A 17,705-nucleotide genomic window follows, 5' to 3' on the forward strand; every position below is an offset into this window, starting at 1 on the left:
TGATGTAGAAGAATTGATGACTCAGAGAAAGGAGAGTGTATTGCACTGAAACATGGAAGATGTCAATCACCTGGATATTGTGAAAGTTAAACTATGAGATTGAACTGGGTGAATTGGTAATCTTCTTTATACACAATTCATTCAGCACAGTGAAGCTCATAAGAGCGCAATTCAATAAAAGCAGCGACTGGCACTTTTTGATTTGAATTTTTTTTATGTATGAGAATAGCATGTCAAGGTTGTTCCCACCTGTTATACATTACTGTCCCTACAAAAACCATTGTACACAGGAAAATGACACCAACAATACTTACAAGCAAATGCATACAATGTTATATTATATTATGCAAATTTGTAGAGCGCACTACCTCCCAGGGGGTATCCTGGCACTAGGTATAAGCCTAGCCAAACTTAGGGTCTAGTGGGACTGCTCAAAAAGCCAGGTCTTCAGCTTCTTGCGGAATTCAAGAAGTGAGGGGAAGCTCTTAAGTGTGGTGACAGGTCATTTCATGCTTTAGGAGTGATGTAGGAGAAGGCTTGATTGCCAGATCTTTATGCCTAGGATGTGTGCAAGTAGGAGACCTAATGAAAAGAAGTGTCTGGAAGGTTTGTGAAAGCAGATGTGATTCTTAAGGTATGCTGGAAGTGTTATGTTGAGCCTTGAATGTGTGGATGATCGAGGGCCTGATTTAGGCAGATGGGTTACTCCGACAAAACAGTGGCAGATCAGATATCCCTTCTGCCAATACATAAATCCTATTATTTCCAGCAGGATTTATATTTCAGTGGACAGGATATCCATCATCGTTGTGACGGAATAAAGGTTCACCGAAATCTAAATCAGGCCCCTTGTGTAAAGAAGATGGTGATAAAATGAACTGTACATTAGTTTACAGTTGCACATTGGTGTCAAACACTGATGAGAGATATAGCAACAGTAGTGCTATCATTCCTCCATTAATACTCACTTCACCCTATGCTAATGCCTTATTTGAGATCATAAATGCAGTAATAATTGTTTTTGTTTTCTACAGTACGGTGATTGCAAGGATTGGTTCATTGCCATGTGGTATGTCTGTTCTCCGAGAATTTAAGAAGAAAGCGGAAAGAGTATTTGGGACGTCTGAAAAGTGGAACAGTTCTGTTTTATATGACATTGGTATAATAGCAGGTAAGTGTTACAAATGACGGGCATGCTCACTTACAGTTCTATGTAAGGCTCCTCCCAAACCCTCTGAAATCTGTTTCAAGGCTAGTGTAATCATTAATCGTAATGTAGACATTAATTATTATTCAATTATATAGTCAGATGTGACATTATTCTGTATGTGCGAAGAATCTTGACGTATATCTGAATAAGCACACTGCACCATTATGTCCATGCAATATCATTCTCTAATGGAGGTCTAAATCTAAATATTAAAATTGTATGATGCAAACATTATTAAGGCTGTAGTTCGCAAAAGTGAAGGATATTTTGGCATGATGAAGAAATCACGTTAGAAGAAGTGACCAAACCTATTTAAAAACTACAAAGTGGCAAAATTCCCAATTGAAAGGTCTCCATCACTACCAATCTATGAGCTGCTCAATATATTCTGAGAAGCCAAGGCAATGGTAAAGCTACAGAAGGACCTCAAACACACGGTTACCCCTGCCATCCACAAAGAGGGTTCGCCTAAAGAGAAGTGCTCCTCAAAATCACTCCTCAACATAGAGACTAAGGGCCAGATGTAGCAAAATTTTGCGAGTCGCAAATGGCCCGAATCACAATATGCGACCCCGCAAAATCGGAAAGGTGCCCTCCAGTATGCCCCAATAACAGCATTCAAGATTGTTGGCGCATGCACTATACTGCACAACATTGCCACCAGACGTGGGCTACATCTCACCCCTGAAGACCCAGATTCGGAGGATGACGAGCAAGAGCTACCACATCGCCATCATGGGGATAGAAGCATTGCAAATCAAGGCAGACAGAGACGGGACCACATTGCAAACCAATACTTTGGAAGGTATGTGCTGCCTGTCACCACACACACGAATGTCACACACAAAGAGCCCAGGTGTGAAGTTGAACAAACAAGAACTTTAATTAAGTGAACCAAAAAACTATAGAATTGAACTATTGGTCAGGGGCTGTAAATGTCCACCTGCTATGAGGACACATTAACCTCATGTGCCTCAATTGTTTGTAGGTGCGTAGCTCAAATCCTATGCCTGGAACGCCAAGCATGGCTAGTGCTTGGAGAGTCTGCAAATCTCTGCCGTGCACTGCCACTCCGCAACACCCTGGTGTCTGTGGCAGATGCACTACTAATAGTAGAGCCCTCCTCACTATCTTGCGGCGTGTCTGCCGCGCCCCTAGCCACCTGTCGTGCCTCCATCATGTCCACAGCGTGGCTTATCCGTCCCAGGCCACGAGCCACATCGCTGGCAAAGTGGCCTATGTCAACCTGTAGACTGACTGTGCGGCGTGACAGCCCTGTAGTATTCACAGCCAGGTGGACGATGGAGGCAGCCATGTGGTCTAAATGGTGGATTAGTTGGCGTTCACGGCGCCTTGCACTCTCTCTCTCCGTTACAAGTTCAGTCACTAGTTGCCTGATGGAGAGTGCCAGGTCACCTACATTACTGTTAAGGTTTTGAAGGTCTGTGTGGACCTGTGCCAGCCCTGTTGTCTGATTTCTCTCCATCTGCCACATGGCCCCTGATATCAGTCTCATTTGCCTTGTCTGCAGGTGCTTACCTTCAATGAGTGCTGCCTCGGCGACGGACATGGAGGAGTCCCCTACATCTCCCTGGGACACTGCAGGGACATGCACACGTCGTCTGCGACGCGGTGGGGCATCAGGGTCCTGTTGACTGGCACTGTGGCTGGGACCGGGTGCTGGGTCAATCTCCACTATGGCCACTGGTGCATTTGGAGGGGACTGTGGTCGGGTGGTGCAGGGCCCTGTGGTGGCTGCTCCTGGGTCCTGTGCTGCCTGTTGGCTGACCTCTGCACCCTGGACGGTGTGGCTGGTGGTGGTGTCTTGTGGGAGACCTGTGGGACATAGGGAACACACTGTCAGTATCTACCATCTGTTGTATGCTTCCTAATAAACTGTTGCCTTCCAGCTGCCTACTGGACTACATTGCCCATAATGCACCATTCTGGTGGTTGCTACTCTGAAATGGGACTCATTTGGTTGTGCATGCTGCTGTGTACTAGGTGGGTGGGGGTATGGCAGATATGGGTGTACATGCATGTTTCATGGTACTCACTAATTGATGGTCCTGGCACTGACGTGTCCAGCTCTCCTATTCCAGACACTGCCTCTGGCTCCAGGGTCTCTTGCACTCTTTCCTCCATGGGTGTGGGTGGTGGTACGGTAGATGGGCCTCCTCCAGTGCCCCTCATCTCCCGGAGGCGCTCTGCCACCCTCTCCTTGGTCCTGGAGCGCAGGTCATACCATCTTTTTTTAAGTTCATCTTTGCTCCTGTGGCTCACCCCAATTGCATTCACCTTCTCCTGGATTTCCGTCCAGATCCTCCTTTTATCCAACTCAGGCGCACTGAGGGCTGCTCTTCCAAAAAGTTGATCATGGTGCTGGCAGCATTCATCCGTCAGCACCTCCAGTTCCTTTTCAGAAAATGTGATCTTCCTCTTTCTGCCTGATTCCTCCATTGTTGCTGCTGTACCTCCTGTTGGCTGTTCAGCAGTTGGAAATGGGTGTGGTCCTCCCTCCTCCCATGTGTATTTGTAAACTTCCTGGCTGTGGTGTCATCATCAAGAGTCAGGAAGTGTTTTCCAGAGTGTTCTGCTGCACCTGCATGCAATTTGCGGCACAGTCGCAATTTGCGACACCCTCTCGCAATTTGCGTGTTCGTTTTTAAAGAGGTCGCAAAAAGCAACCTCACAAACAGCGGACTCGCAATCTGCGGTGCGACTTCATTTGCGAGTTGCAAAATAAAGTTGCTTCTTCTCGTTGGATACCTGTTTGAGAGTCGGAAATTGTGAGTCGCAAAGACTCGCAATTTCCGACTCGCAATTTTTTTCCTACCTATATCCTGCCCTAAACTCCTAGCTAAGATTCTGGCATCAAGATTGCTGGGGCTCTTAACAGCCCTCATTCACAAAATTCAGTCTGGATTCATGCCGGATTGGCCTACCTGACTGAATCGCAAATGTACAAAAGAGGGTGAACGTCGGCGTACTCGCGGAAAATAAGGAAATCCCAATTGGGAATCTGAAGTTTTCTATACGGGAGATTTGTCGGATATTAATCTGGGCCAGAGAAATACATAGTCCAAACTGACTAATTTGGATAGAGTGTATAACTTTAGAAAATTGGATACTTCAAAGAAACTACGAATTTAAAGGAGGTCCTGAAGAAATCCAGGGGTACTCCCCGGATGAAACACATGTTGACCGTTTGAGATCAGTGAATGAGATTGAAAAAGACCATTTGGGATCAGAGACCAATTTGGGATCAGAAAAAGTGATTGGAACCGTTTGGGATCATTGAATGAGATTGAAAAGGACCATTTGGGATCAGAGACCAATTTGGGATCAGAAAAAGTGATTGGAAAAGACCATTTGGGATTAAATAATGCTATTGGAATAAAGGAACAAATTGATTGTGAAAATTTACGGATGGGATACAATGATGAGGATGTATAACTTCAATTTGTGAATTAAACACCTTTTGAACTTTGGGAAGGACTACAGTTTGAACTTAATATTAGGCTTTTACAGCATGGACCATTGTGTACTGAATTGATGTATTTACACGTGTGCCATTACATGTTTGTTGATTCGCAAATGACTCCGCAACTGGCTTGCTAAATCAGGCATCTTGTAGGAACACTTGCAATTCTCTTCCTAGACACCAAAAAGGCATTTGACTTGATTGATTGATCCTACCTGTCCCAGGTATTGAGATGTTTTGGATTTAGTTCTAACTTCCAGAAAAGTGTGGACTTACTAGATTCAGCCTGACAGCAACCATTAGGTAAATGGTGTGCTTTCATCTGAGTTGACTTGAAGAGGGAATGTGGCAAGGGTGCCTACCATCTCCACTCATATTTTTGTATGTTTCGAGCCACTTTAGTTCTGGATCAGGTCTTCAGCCCAAATTACCAGATCTAAATCCAATGATGGGATGGAGGATACAGATTTACTACAATGCTGTCAGTGTCCTTCTCTATGTGTCAAACTCCATTGAAACGATTACAACAACCCTTTCACTGTTTCAGGTCTTCAGGACCCACACAAGATTTCAAATAAACTATGCTCAATCCACCATTCTCTAAGACCATGAATGAAGCATGGAAGAGATACACTTTCACTGGCTTAAAATGATGCGGGATGACATTGAAATAAAATGCTCAGGCCAGATAGAGGATGGGAGCAGTAGTGGTAAATAAGCCATGAACAATTTGGGTGCCATGTGGAGTCATGTGGTTTCTGCTGCTCTAACAAGTACTGGTGTGAGGGTTTTCCTTCACAATGTAATGAAATCAAGCATTTTGAGTTGTGATTTCAGTTTACAAAACTCAGTGTATTCATTATAACAAACTACCAGGACTGCTAAGTGGCCACATGGCATGTGTGATATTTTCAGTCAAGTGTGACTCTTCAGTTAACTGTAGATTGCATGCTGGGACTTGTAGTTTTGATTTCCTAGTACATGGTACAAATTAAAATGTATTGGCATACAAATTGCTGTTGGCTAAAATCCACACAAAGTATGCAGTACAAATATCTTGAATACTGACCGGTTCTTGCTAACAATTTGTGATTTCGTAACCCTTTCTCATCTGCATAATCTATAAAGAGTTGCTCCTCGTCTGTAGAACCCCAAATGCTTTAAGTTCATAAATAGCCTTTTTCCCATTATGCTTGTATGCTTGTATTCTTAAACTGGTACCCTATTGTATTCGTGCAGACATTTTTGTGCAGTTATTTAAGCTTATTAATTCTTAAAAATGCATTCATATGAGTCACTGCTGAGTCATATTTACTAGGGGTTTCTTTGTATTAGACATTGCCCCTGTTTGAGGTAAGCATTTTAATCCACTTGGCTTGGTTACCGGAGAGATAACTTTTCATTAAATTAGCCTATATATTAGAAGACTAGTGCCTATTGCACAAAGGGTTGTAGGTCACAACGTCTGTGATTCGTAAAATTGCAAAATCTATAGTTGCAATGTGTCAAAGGTACATTGTGTCAGTGGCGTAATGAAGCATGAGGGGGACCCCCTTGCAAGATATGCTGAAGGGGTCCCTCTCTCCCTGCTCTGCCCCCTCCCTCCTTCAGAAAAATATGAATGAAGGTGTTCTTTGCAGCTGTAAGGAGAGCTTCATCTAAACCGAGTTTGTGGCTGTGTGACGTCCTTTCTCCATCTCCCCCTCTTTCTCTCCCTCTTATAGGTCTCTATGTAATGGGTCTCCTGGTCACCTCTGTCAGTTCTCTTCATTTGTGTACTTCAGTGTCCCGTTTCATAGCGAGAGAGCGGTGCCTTTCCTTTCTGGTCTCTGTACACGGGCAAGAAACGAAAGTTCTACATTGCAACTTTTGTACTTTTTTCTGTCTGAAAAGAAAGGCTGAAGTTAAACAAGCTCCAAAAGCTTGGAGCTGTTGGCCCTTGTGGCAGTCACACTCACATCAGTAAGGGTCGAGGGTCCGCTCCTGTATGGGTAAACCCGGGGATCCCGAACCGCGGGGCCTGTGGGGGCCTCTGCAAAATGCGATGCATAATTCTAGGACTATTACTAATCCTTGCGAATATTTACCTCCCAACAAGCCGCAATGGATATGGTAGTGATTGGGCACTGACATCCCTAAGGTGTGGTATTGATACAGAAGGCTGAAGTTGTCCCTGATGGACAAAGTTCTCTGCATGAATGTGGGCTGAAATTTAGCGAAAGCACAACAAGGGCCAGGGGACCGCTGCATGCTCCCCTCAATGCCCATATTAATTTTGTTTATTGCTTGCAGTCCCTGTCCCTTTCAGCGGCAATCGGAGATTTTATCACTTTGCACTGGTGTTCCATCTGTTTTAGAAACAGGTGTTGCAATACAAAACTGATATTCTGGGAGTAAGAGTACGGGGATGCAGAGTGAGTCTTCCTAGCAGTCCTCCGTCTCTGCATTTCCAGCCAATTCAGTAAAATTTGCAAACAAAATATTACGTGGAACACTATTCTGTGAATCCCACCAAAGGGACATTTTTGCACCTCGAGGGACTTATCAGTCTCGCCTCAAACATATTCTTGGGTTTGCAAAGCAGTCGCTGTGCTGAAACTGCCAGTCACCAGTGATGTCACCAATGCTTAATTTGAGCCGCTGGTTGCAGGTGGGGCCCACGGGCACTACTTGTTGGAGCCAGGTACATATTTATCCTCATCAGACTTTCACCCAGAACGAGGGAGGGGAAAAGACTTGGGAGAGAAAGAGGAAACGAAACAGGGAAAAAACATGACTAATGGCAGGAACCTGCAGGAGTGAGATAAATGGCCACGGATTCCCTGGTGGTTCATTAACGAGGCTTGAGGTGGAATCTAGAATATGTAGTCTTGCATTCAACACTTCAACATTCAGTAGCAACGCCCTCGGGGTTCTGAGCAAAACATTGGCCCAGGACTTATACTTGTACACATTAAGCACGAGTCACTCATTAAGGGTAGATCTATTGGGATGATGCATTTATTATTTACAACTCCTCATCTTTTCTTTTGCATGAGTCAATATTCCATTTATTATTTAACATTACCATTGATTGCTACCTTATGACCTGAGTGTATCTATCTTTTTCCTTTCTTACATCTTGCACTCTGTGCCCCTGGTGCTTGTCTCATCTGTGCCTTTGATCTCCCTCTACTCTGTGCCCCTGGTCCCTCTCTCATCTACACCCAAGGTCCTTCTCTTATCTATACCGTCGTACTTCCACCACTTGGTGCCCCGGTCCTTCTCTGATCTGTGCCTTTGTTCTTCCATCACTCTGCACTCCGGTCCTTCTCTCATATGTGCCTTTGCTCTTCCACCACTCTGTTCCCCGGTCCCTCTCTCATCTGCACCCCAGGTCCTTCTCTCATCTATACCTTTGATCCTCCACCACTCTGTGCCCCTGGTCCTTCTCTCATCTGTGCTTTTGATCTTACACCTTTCTGGGCCCCTGGTCCCTCTCTCATATGTACTTTTCATCTCCCACCACTCTGGTCCCTGGTCCCTCTCTCATCTGCACTCCAGGTCCTTCTCTTATCTATACCTTTGATCTTCCACCACTCGGTGCCCCTGGGCCTTCTCTAATCTATAACTTTGTTCTTCCACCACTCGGTACCCCTGGTCCCTCTCTTATCTGTACCTTTGATCTCCCACCACTCTTTGCCCCTGGTCACTTTCTCATCTGCACCCCAGGTCCTTCTCTCATCTATACCTTTGGTCTTCCACCACTCTGTGCTCCTGGTCCTTCTCTCATCTGTGCTTTTGATCTTACACCATTCGGTGACCCTGATCCTTCTCTCATCTGTGCCTTTGATCTCCCACCGCTCTGTGCCCCGGGTCCCTCTCTCATATGTACCTTATATCTCCCATCACTCTGGGACCCTGGTCCTCTCTCATCTGCACTCCCGGTCCTTCTCTCATCTATACCTTTGATCTTCCACCACTCGGTGCCCCTGGTCCTTCTCTCATCTATACCTTTGATCTTCCACCACTCAGTGCCCCTGGTCCCTCTCTCATCTGTACCTTTAATCTCCCACCACTCTGTGCCCCTGGTCACTTTCGCATCTGCACCCCAGGTCCTTCTCTCATCTTTACTTTTGATCTTCCACCACTCGGAGCCCCTCGTCCTTCTCTCATCTATACCATTGATCTTCCATCACTCTGTGCTCCTGGTCCCTCTCTCATCTGTACCTTTCATCTCCCACCCCTCTGTGCCCTTGGTTCCTCTCTCATCTGCACCCCAGGTCCTTCTCTCATCAATACCTTTTATCTTCCACCACTCGATGCCTCTGGTCCCTCTACCATCTGCACTCCAGGTCCTTCTCTCATCAATACCTTTTATCTTCCATCACTCGATGCCTCTGGTCCATCGCTCATCTGTACCTTTATTCTTCCACCACTCAGTGACCCTGGTCCCTCTCTCATCTGTACCTTTGATCTCCCACCACTCTGTGCCCCTAATCACTCTTTTATCTGCACTGCAGGTCCTTCTCTCATCTATATCTTTGATCTTCCTCCACTTGGTGCCCTTGGTCCTTCTCTCATCTGTGCCTTTCATCTTCCACCACTTGGTGCCCGAGGAGCAAAATTAAGGAAGGAAAATAACATGTGGGTGAGAAGCCAAATGAAGACACTTAAATGGTCATTTAGACATTGGCAGTAAAAGCCGCCTACTGCCGTGCTGACGGCCGCCAAAATACCACCACCGCGGCTACCATCTGTCGGCCAGATGATGAGCACTGCCGGACTTCTGCCACAATAAGGGCGGAAATCAGCAGTGATCAGACTGGCGGACGGTGGTAAGCTGGCGCTGCTACCACCAGCACCTCCATGCCAGTTGAACGCTACCAGCCGTATCATGACCTGTGATACATCCTGGTGGTGTTCAGCTGGCGGGGCAGTGCTGGTGGTAGCCGTGCCCGTTCCCTGCCGGACGACCTCCCCGGAGCAGGTAAGGTGATCATCCGACAGGGGAGGGGAGTGGGAGGGTGGGGGGCGTGTTGTGTGTGTGTGTATATGTCTTGAAGAATGCATGTATGCCAGTGTGTGTATGAATGCGTGTATGGATGAGTTTAAGTTAATGGGTGTATGCGTGGTGTGTGTCTGTTTGCGTGTATGGGGGGGTCAGGGGCTGTGGATGAATCAGAGAGGGTGGCTTAGTGTGTGTGTGGAGGGGGATGGGGGGTGTATCTGAATGTCAGGGTGGGGGGTTAGTGTGTGTATGGGGTGGTGGGTGGGGGGCCTGCGTTTGGATGGAGGGGTGTCGGGGGGTGAGGTGAGTGTTGGGGGGGTGGGAAAGCCACCTTTCGGTGACAGGGAAGGAATTCCATGTCACCAGTAGGGCCTACTGCTACAGAAAACATGGTGGTAGGCTGGCTCATAATGCCAGGGGTGGTACTCTGTAGGCCGCTGGGCTGGGAATTCACATCCCCGGCCCGGCGGCTCATACCGCCATGGCAGTATGAATAGTAAATTGGCGGGTTGGCTGCAGCCAACCTGCCAATCTCATGATGTGGCGGTATGTACCGCCAGCCTGTTGGCAGTACCGCCAGGGACATAATGAGGGCCTATGTGCCCATAACAAGTACTATAAAACCATGACAGAAGAAGTGAAAATCAAAGTCCAAGTGTAAAACAAAACAATCTACAAATTAATTCTAGCCCCTCATACTGTGAATGTATGTTTGGCCTCACTCATAATGGGTATCAAAGAATCAAAGTAGTTTAAGGAATCTTTGTGTTGACCGCACGATCACAAGTATACCATTGTTCTCAGTCAGTGGTTAATCGCAGTAGATGTCAATCTGCATGTGATCTAATGGGGAATTGCTATGTTGTATTTTGGCTTCAATTAAAAAAAACAATGTCCTTTCTTCTCTAAAGACAGATTCTGTTTTTAGTGACGCTCCTGTGGCGCTAAGCACAGCGCCGCATTTACAAGGTGGTGTTAAGCCACTTTTGGTGGCTTAACGCCACCTTTTAAATACGGCCCCTTCCCACACCACACTGTGCGTCGAAGGGTCAGGCAATGGGTGTTGCTGTGGGCGTGCCACTGCAACACCCATTGCATTTTGACACTGCCTCAGATTTATGAAATCTCGTAAACCTGAGGCAGTGCCAAAATCTAACGCCACCCTCAGGGGTAGCGTTAGCAGGGCACAACAAGGAGGAATACTTTTATTCCTCCTCGTTTTTTGCATTTTCTATGCGTGCTGCATTCTGCTGCACGCATAGAAAAAGCAAAATGCCAGAAATAGTTGTTTATGTGTGGGAAGGTGTCCCTTGCTGCACATAAACAATCATTTGAAAATGATGCTTTGGCACTTCTGTGTGTGCTGCATTGTGCAGCACACACAGAAGTTCCAAAGCATCATTAGTGATTGTTTATGTGCAAGAAGGGGCATCTTCCCGCACATAAACAATCACATCTCTCAACACAGACATCCTTGCATGATGGTGCAAGTATGCCTGCGTTGGCACTGGCAGCTAAATTTAGCGCCAGCGCAGGGGGAAACTCAGGGATGCGCTGAATTCCCTTAAATACAGGGCATCCCTGCATTTCTAAAGTGACACAGCGCGATGCTGCCAATTTTGGTGCAGTCCGCACTGCACCACTTTTCTTTAAATCTGGCCCTCAGTGCTTCAATGCAGCGTTGGTGGTATCAACGGTCCAACAGCATTGGATCGAGACATTATTGTGTGACTGATCTTTTTCTTGAATGATTGATATAATTAATCAGTGACAACTTCTCGTGTTCCACTTCCAGCAGACAACGAATGGATTTTAGACAGTAACCTCTAGGGTCATTGTAGCATTCTTTGCGAGGAGCAATCAATACCTTTGCGTAACGTCATCACCCAGATTGCCTTTGGCTCCAGTTTAGTTCAAACACCCTTTTGGTGATAATGAATGATTATCCTTGGCAGCTTTCCAACATGCTAATTTTTATGGTCTGGCATGACAGATCAGTTGTTGCCAGACAATTATGTGAGAGCTTCTGGTGGGGCCTTGGCAACCGCTCATGTGTTGGGAACCAGGAGTACATGTTTTGATTGGGCAGAAGTTGTGTGCTTCCACAAAAAGCGCTTGTCCTACACGGAGCTGTAATAGTTTTGTTTATTTATCCAGGTGTCTGAGTTTGAATTTTCATGGGCACACACCCATTACATTATTATGCTATTAAAGTGTCTTAGATAACTAGATAATTTATGGGAGTAGAGCAGGCAGTAACCTACATGGATTTTTAGGTATGGCTTGACAATGCATTCACAAGCCAGACCTGTTGGCATTGCCAACGCTTGTTGATTCTCGTTTTGAGTCACTATTCCCTCTCCTATGAGGTGGTGAGATTGCCAACTACTGTAGTAAGTATTTAGTACTTAACATAACCTCTGCAGTCTTTGGCTTCTGTTTACCTGCCATGTTGTATGATTACCCGTAGACAGTAACACAGAATATGAACAATTAAAGAGACCAGTCAGTCATAAAAACTGCACCCTGTGTTTTTCTCTACAGCTGGTTTGACCAAAGAAGATGTAAGAGCTCTGAGGAAAGACCTATTGCCATTCATCCACCCATTGGCAGTACAGGTCATGCCTGAGGACGTTTTCAAAGTGAGTTGTGAGTAATGGAAGAAGAATATGAATCTCTCCTGAGGTAAACACAGTGGCAGCTCCTCCGCAATGATGAAGGGGCGTTGCCCCACTCGCTCAGAGTCAGCACCTGAAAAATAAAATGATATTTGATGATCATTTTATTTTTCAGCTGCTGGCTCAGCCAGCCATAGGGAGGGACGGGGCTGGGCCACGGGAGAGGAGGAATGGAGTGAGTGCACCTAAGTGGATATGTCAGTTCGGCCATCTGTCTTAGGGCGGCCAAACTGAGATGCGCACTTAGGTTTCTCCAACCCGGCTTTGTTGTACAGCAGAGTTGGAGAACCTGCACAGACTCCCATCCAGTGTCTGAGCGGCAGTCCAAACCGCGCAGACCAATCCTGGTGCTACTCTCATGCTAAGCATAGCATGAGAGCAGTACCAAGATTGCGGAGGGAACCTGTGCTGGTGTCCGAGGGACTGCTGGGAAACCATCACCATCAGGAGAGCAGCTAGGCAGCCAGCGGTGGCGGCAGCGGACAGGTAAGTTGTTTTTTTAATTAATTTTTTTATTTTATTGTTCCTCTGTCCTTGTCTCCCACCCCCTCCCCCACAACTCCCCCTTGAAATTTGTGGCGGACACCACTGGGTAAACATGCATTTAAATATGTCTAATGTAATTTTAGTTTAGGATGTAAAGCCACCAACTCTTAGATTAAAACGACTTCTGAACATTACCATCATTTTGCCACCTAACTGCTCCAAACTGACAACGAACCTCAAATCTGATGTGAAATTTTGAGGTACCTAGGTGTATTTACAGTATTTACAAAAAAAAAACAATAAAGAGAGTTTGTATTAACTCTTACATCTTTCACTTGCGAAAATCATTTATTTTAGTGAGCGTGTGAATTAATACAGCAAGACAAGATTCAAAGTATATAATTACTTTTAGCAATTAACCTCTGGTTAACCACCAGTAACCACCGGTGTCAAACCGTAAACAACCACGTACGCTGGTCGTGCGAGAAAGGCTATGTAGACAAAACCGCTTTCCTATTCCTAGGTCATAATGCTAAGAAGGTGGCACAAAAGGGAAAAGCCAATGAGTTTAGATTATCTTCCCAAAAGCCAGATAAGAAGCAAATCCAATACAGAATAAAAGTAAGGATGACTAGCTGAAGGCTATGAAAAGTTAGCGGTTAGGGGACCTCTACCCTAGGTTCACCCCAAAGGCAGTGCTGCCTGTTGACTGATGCATCTATGGTCTTATGCACAACTCCAGCTGCTGTGATAAGTGCATGTTAGAAGGGATGCAGAAGGCATGTGGCCCTAAGATGCCCATTGAATAGTTTAGATTAATCAGAGAACCCCAACTGGGCCTAATAGTGATTTACTGAGCATGTCTTGATAACATGACGATGTTTGAAGCTTGCTGAAAAGTTGCGATGCCTATCTTCAATTCCCCTCTGGGTTAAGGGATATTAGGGTTTTGACTCTGCAATGAAACATTGACTGGCAAAAATACTTCTTGTCTGCTGCTTGCACATGGTGAACTTCAGGGATGCTGGGGAAAGCGTCTCCTGCTGCCAAGGAATAATAACTAGTTCACAGGCAGTTCCCTGTGAGCGCTTGATGTTACCGTAGACACCTTCCGCGGGATTCTCGATCCAACAACTCTGGTACGAGACATATGATTAATTGAGTATCTGATGTGATGTGATGTTATTAGGATGTGTTATCCGAGCACTAAAGCACACTGGGTATGCTGGTGTTCCATTAGCTCCTCGGACACTAGAGCATTAACAAAAGGATAGCTAGGAGGGAAAGTTCTGAAAGTAATATGTTTGTTGCACGCACTTTAAAGGGCATGTTTATTCTCAGTTTTAAGTGACCCAGAAGTGTTAGGGGGGCAAGATCGGATCAAACTCGACTCCCTGTTTCAGTTACTATCTTGTATGACGCAAGCAAATTAATGCAATTAGAATGATTCAAGAAGTGTCCATCAACGAATTCGTATGCCACTAATTTAATATGCCAACTCTTGATGAAAAATGTCAGTTACAGTATTAGCTGCTATGCACTACAAATGAAGTGAGCTAAAAAACAATACAACTCTCTAAACATCTTAACAAATAGAATGCAGGATGTTGACGCCAGTCCACAGGTGTGCCTCATCTGATGCTTATTCATCCCATAACGGCTGGGAACTAGCGTGGTGCCTCCATCCTTGTCAGGACTGAAATCTTCAAGGGTGTGATAAAAATGGCATCTGCAGGAGAAAAAAAACATAAATATGAAAATTGCGAACACGCAACAAGTACATTAATGTGTGTGGTGTAAAATTTATAGTGGTACAATTAATGAAGGTATGAAGACTCCAACGACTCATATGCCTGTATTTAGAAGATGCCTAACTACTAGCAATTGGATTGGGAGACTTTAAGCATGCTAGATGTCTATGCCCAGCAACCGGTTTGCAACCCAAGATTACTTCTGTGCAGTCACGGTTGTGCAAATCTGTCACTGTGCACAAATCACCATTGGTAGAATTTGCAGATCCCTATCCAGTAATATTAATGAGGCAAAATTATGTGTACGATTCTTACCAAAAGGGCTGTGAATGCAGGAATGGAAGCATGACAGGAACAGCAGACATCCAAGACTGTATCCCAGTTTGCACACTGACACATTTTTTTTATAGCAGCCTGTAAGAAATTGCAGAATCAGTTGAGGGGGTGAGTACCCAGCTCAAATATTGACACAGTTATTCTGAGGGTGAACCCCTAAATGCACTAAATTAACCTGAGATCCAGACGCTGGTAGCTATGGCACAGAGCTATCTTAGAGGAAATGTTTAAAGTATTAATGAAGTACTCAAACAATAATAAAGACAGGTCACAACACAATAAAAAAACAGAAACAAATTTAAAAATCTAGAGTAACTTTTAATAAATAAATTGACAGCAAAGGATACAAATCCAATAAGTAGAACCAGAGTTATGATTTTTTAAAGCTTAAGGTTTAAAGTAGCTCCAGTCCTCCTCTGTTCTTCCACAGATCCAGAAGTGGTCTGAGGAGGGTAATGAGGTGCTGCCTTTATACCCATTGTCAGTCTGGAGTGAGGGAACACCTGGCCACTCCCTAGCCAATGGGGTAAAGGTTCCCAGGAGTGACCCTACCCACTTTTGCAGAACTTCCTGTATGTTCTATTGTAAACAATCCCACAGTGCCATTTTCTGCCCAAAACAAACATGATAGAACATTTCTTCTTGTATCTAGAGCTACGGTGCCCACCCTACAGGTGTGACCAGGGAAATTAACAACCTTGTCTCTGCAGTCACTCAAAACTGGTTCTGGGCAGATAATTTCCCACCTGGCCTGGTGCCTGACCTGCTAAGGGGACAAAGGTAGGGGGCAGGGCCGGCTATTGGCTATATCTTCCTGTGACAGACCCCTATATCTTTCTGTGGTAGGCCCCTTTGAAGTTAATGAAGTTCCATAGCACAACCAAGATGGTCAGGCTGCTAGAAAAACAAAACACATCCCCATACCGAAGGCCTTTGTCTTGGCTCTGGGACACCAAGTTCACACCTCATTAGGGGAGCTATTCAACTTCTGGGTTACAGTTGGTAGCTCAAGCAAATGAGATTCTAGAGGTTTTCCGCAGGCAACAGGAAACTTTTATAAAAGCAGTGGTTCTAAAATATGAATTACAAATCTGACTTTACCAATAAATTGGGCTTGAAATAAACATTTTAATAAGTCCAAATATGAACTTTGGAGCTAGCAAATATTGAATCTAATATTTATCTCAATGCTTTCCTTCTGAGCAGCTACCACAGCTACAGTGAAAAAAATTCTCAGGACCTTTTCACTGTAAGGACATGCTTAACATTAAAACCAATATATGTTCTACGTTTGAATGCAATGCACCCTCTCTTGTTGGAATGCAAGGCCACTTTATGGGATGACCTATTAATATTTAAAAAGAGATTTTAGACCTCTCAAAAGATGTCAGGTAGAATTTGAAATTTAGAGTGGTGGGAGGAGCTGACACTTGCACCTGTATAGGCCTCTGCCTGTTCTCATACAAAGCGGTCTCCAAACCCCTGGAGTGTGTCTGGGGCAGTGGCAGGGAAAGGTATGGCCTTGTGCACCACAAAGACTCATCTTTGAGGTTTGCCTACTTCAGAGACAGAAATGGGTATAGGTACTGGACCTCTGACACCACAGAGTTACAATCCTTCTGGACTGATGACATTCTGCCAGGAAGAAGAGCTGGATGTTGTAGGAGGGACTGCCACTCCGTCTGTTGCTTTGCTGTGCTGGCCTGCTGCTTGCTGCTTCTGTATTGGGAGTGAAAGGACTGGACTTTGCTTTCTACATCCTGCTTCCAAAGGTTCTCCAAGGGCTTGGACTGAGCTTGCCTCCTGTTAAGAAGTCTTAAGGACATCAAAGACTCCATCTGCCAGCACCTGGGCTCTCTTGCTGAGAGTCTTGACTTTCCAAGTGGTGACAAAGCCAGTTCCTGGGCCTTTGCGAGTGAGTTCTGGTGCAAGCAAGAAGAAACCAAGCACATCGACTCCAGAGTGACTTCGGAACTGGCAGCACAGTCTGACTCTGCGCTTCTGCCTGCACCGGAGCTGTGGTTCCTGATGCGTGCAATGACTGCAACTGACGCGGCAGGCCCAATGCCGCCACAGCGCCTCCGAAGTCCTGCCACAGTGTAAGTCTAGAACGATGTGTCACCGATGTTCGTAGCACTCAGCTCCGACTCTGTGCAGCACCTGTGGTGCCATGGTGTGATCGCGACACCACAAAGTCGACGCCTCGCCTTTTGACCTGCTGGATTCATCAACCTCCCCGCTGGATTGTAAGGAAGTGATGCCTCACCACCGATGTCACATCACCTCCCCTGCAACCATAAGGAACCGATCCCTCACCTCCCCTGCATAGCAGTAAGGAACCGACGCCTCACCTCCCCTGTAGCCATAAGGAACTGACGCCGCTCTGGCTCAAGTGACGCCTCACTTCACCAACTCCGTGCAACATCTTTCTTTCCTTGTTTTCCAAGGTACTGTACCTGGGGTCCATGCCACTCCATGACCGGACCTCACGAGTGGCGTCAGACTGTTGGGAATGACTCCGCCAAGATGTTGTGATAGCCCCAGTTTGAGCTATAGTGTTTCTATGCACTTAACTAAGATTTCATCTTTGAAAATGTGTATCTTTGCTTGTGTATGTTGGATTTTTGTCATTTTGGTCTTGTTTTACTCAAATAAAATTGGCTATTTTTCTAAACTGGTGTGGAGTACTTCTGTGGTGTTTTCACTGCATTACTGGGTGTGTGTAAAAATATTTTACACATTGCCTCTGAGAAAAGCTTGACTGCTCGTG

The 17,705-nt window shown here is 45.5% G+C and overlaps 1 protein-coding gene across 1 annotated transcript in view; it reads left to right on the plus strand.

Moving 5' to 3' along the window:
* The window catches only part of OTOA (otoancorin), a 291,404-nt gene that overhangs the window by 236,224 nt on the left and 37,475 nt on the right, over positions 1-17,705 (plus strand). The window contains 2 exon segments of the mRNA XM_069212309.1: positions 1,035-1,171; positions 12,229-12,326. Coding sequence (XP_069068410.1) covers positions 1,035-1,171; positions 12,229-12,326 — 235 coding nt within the window.

The sequence above is a fragment of the Pleurodeles waltl genome, chromosome 10 (genome assembly GCF_031143425.1).
Source record: "Pleurodeles waltl isolate 20211129_DDA chromosome 10, aPleWal1.hap1.20221129, whole genome shotgun sequence".
Lineage (NCBI taxonomy): Eukaryota > Metazoa > Chordata > Amphibia > Caudata > Salamandridae > Pleurodeles > Pleurodeles waltl.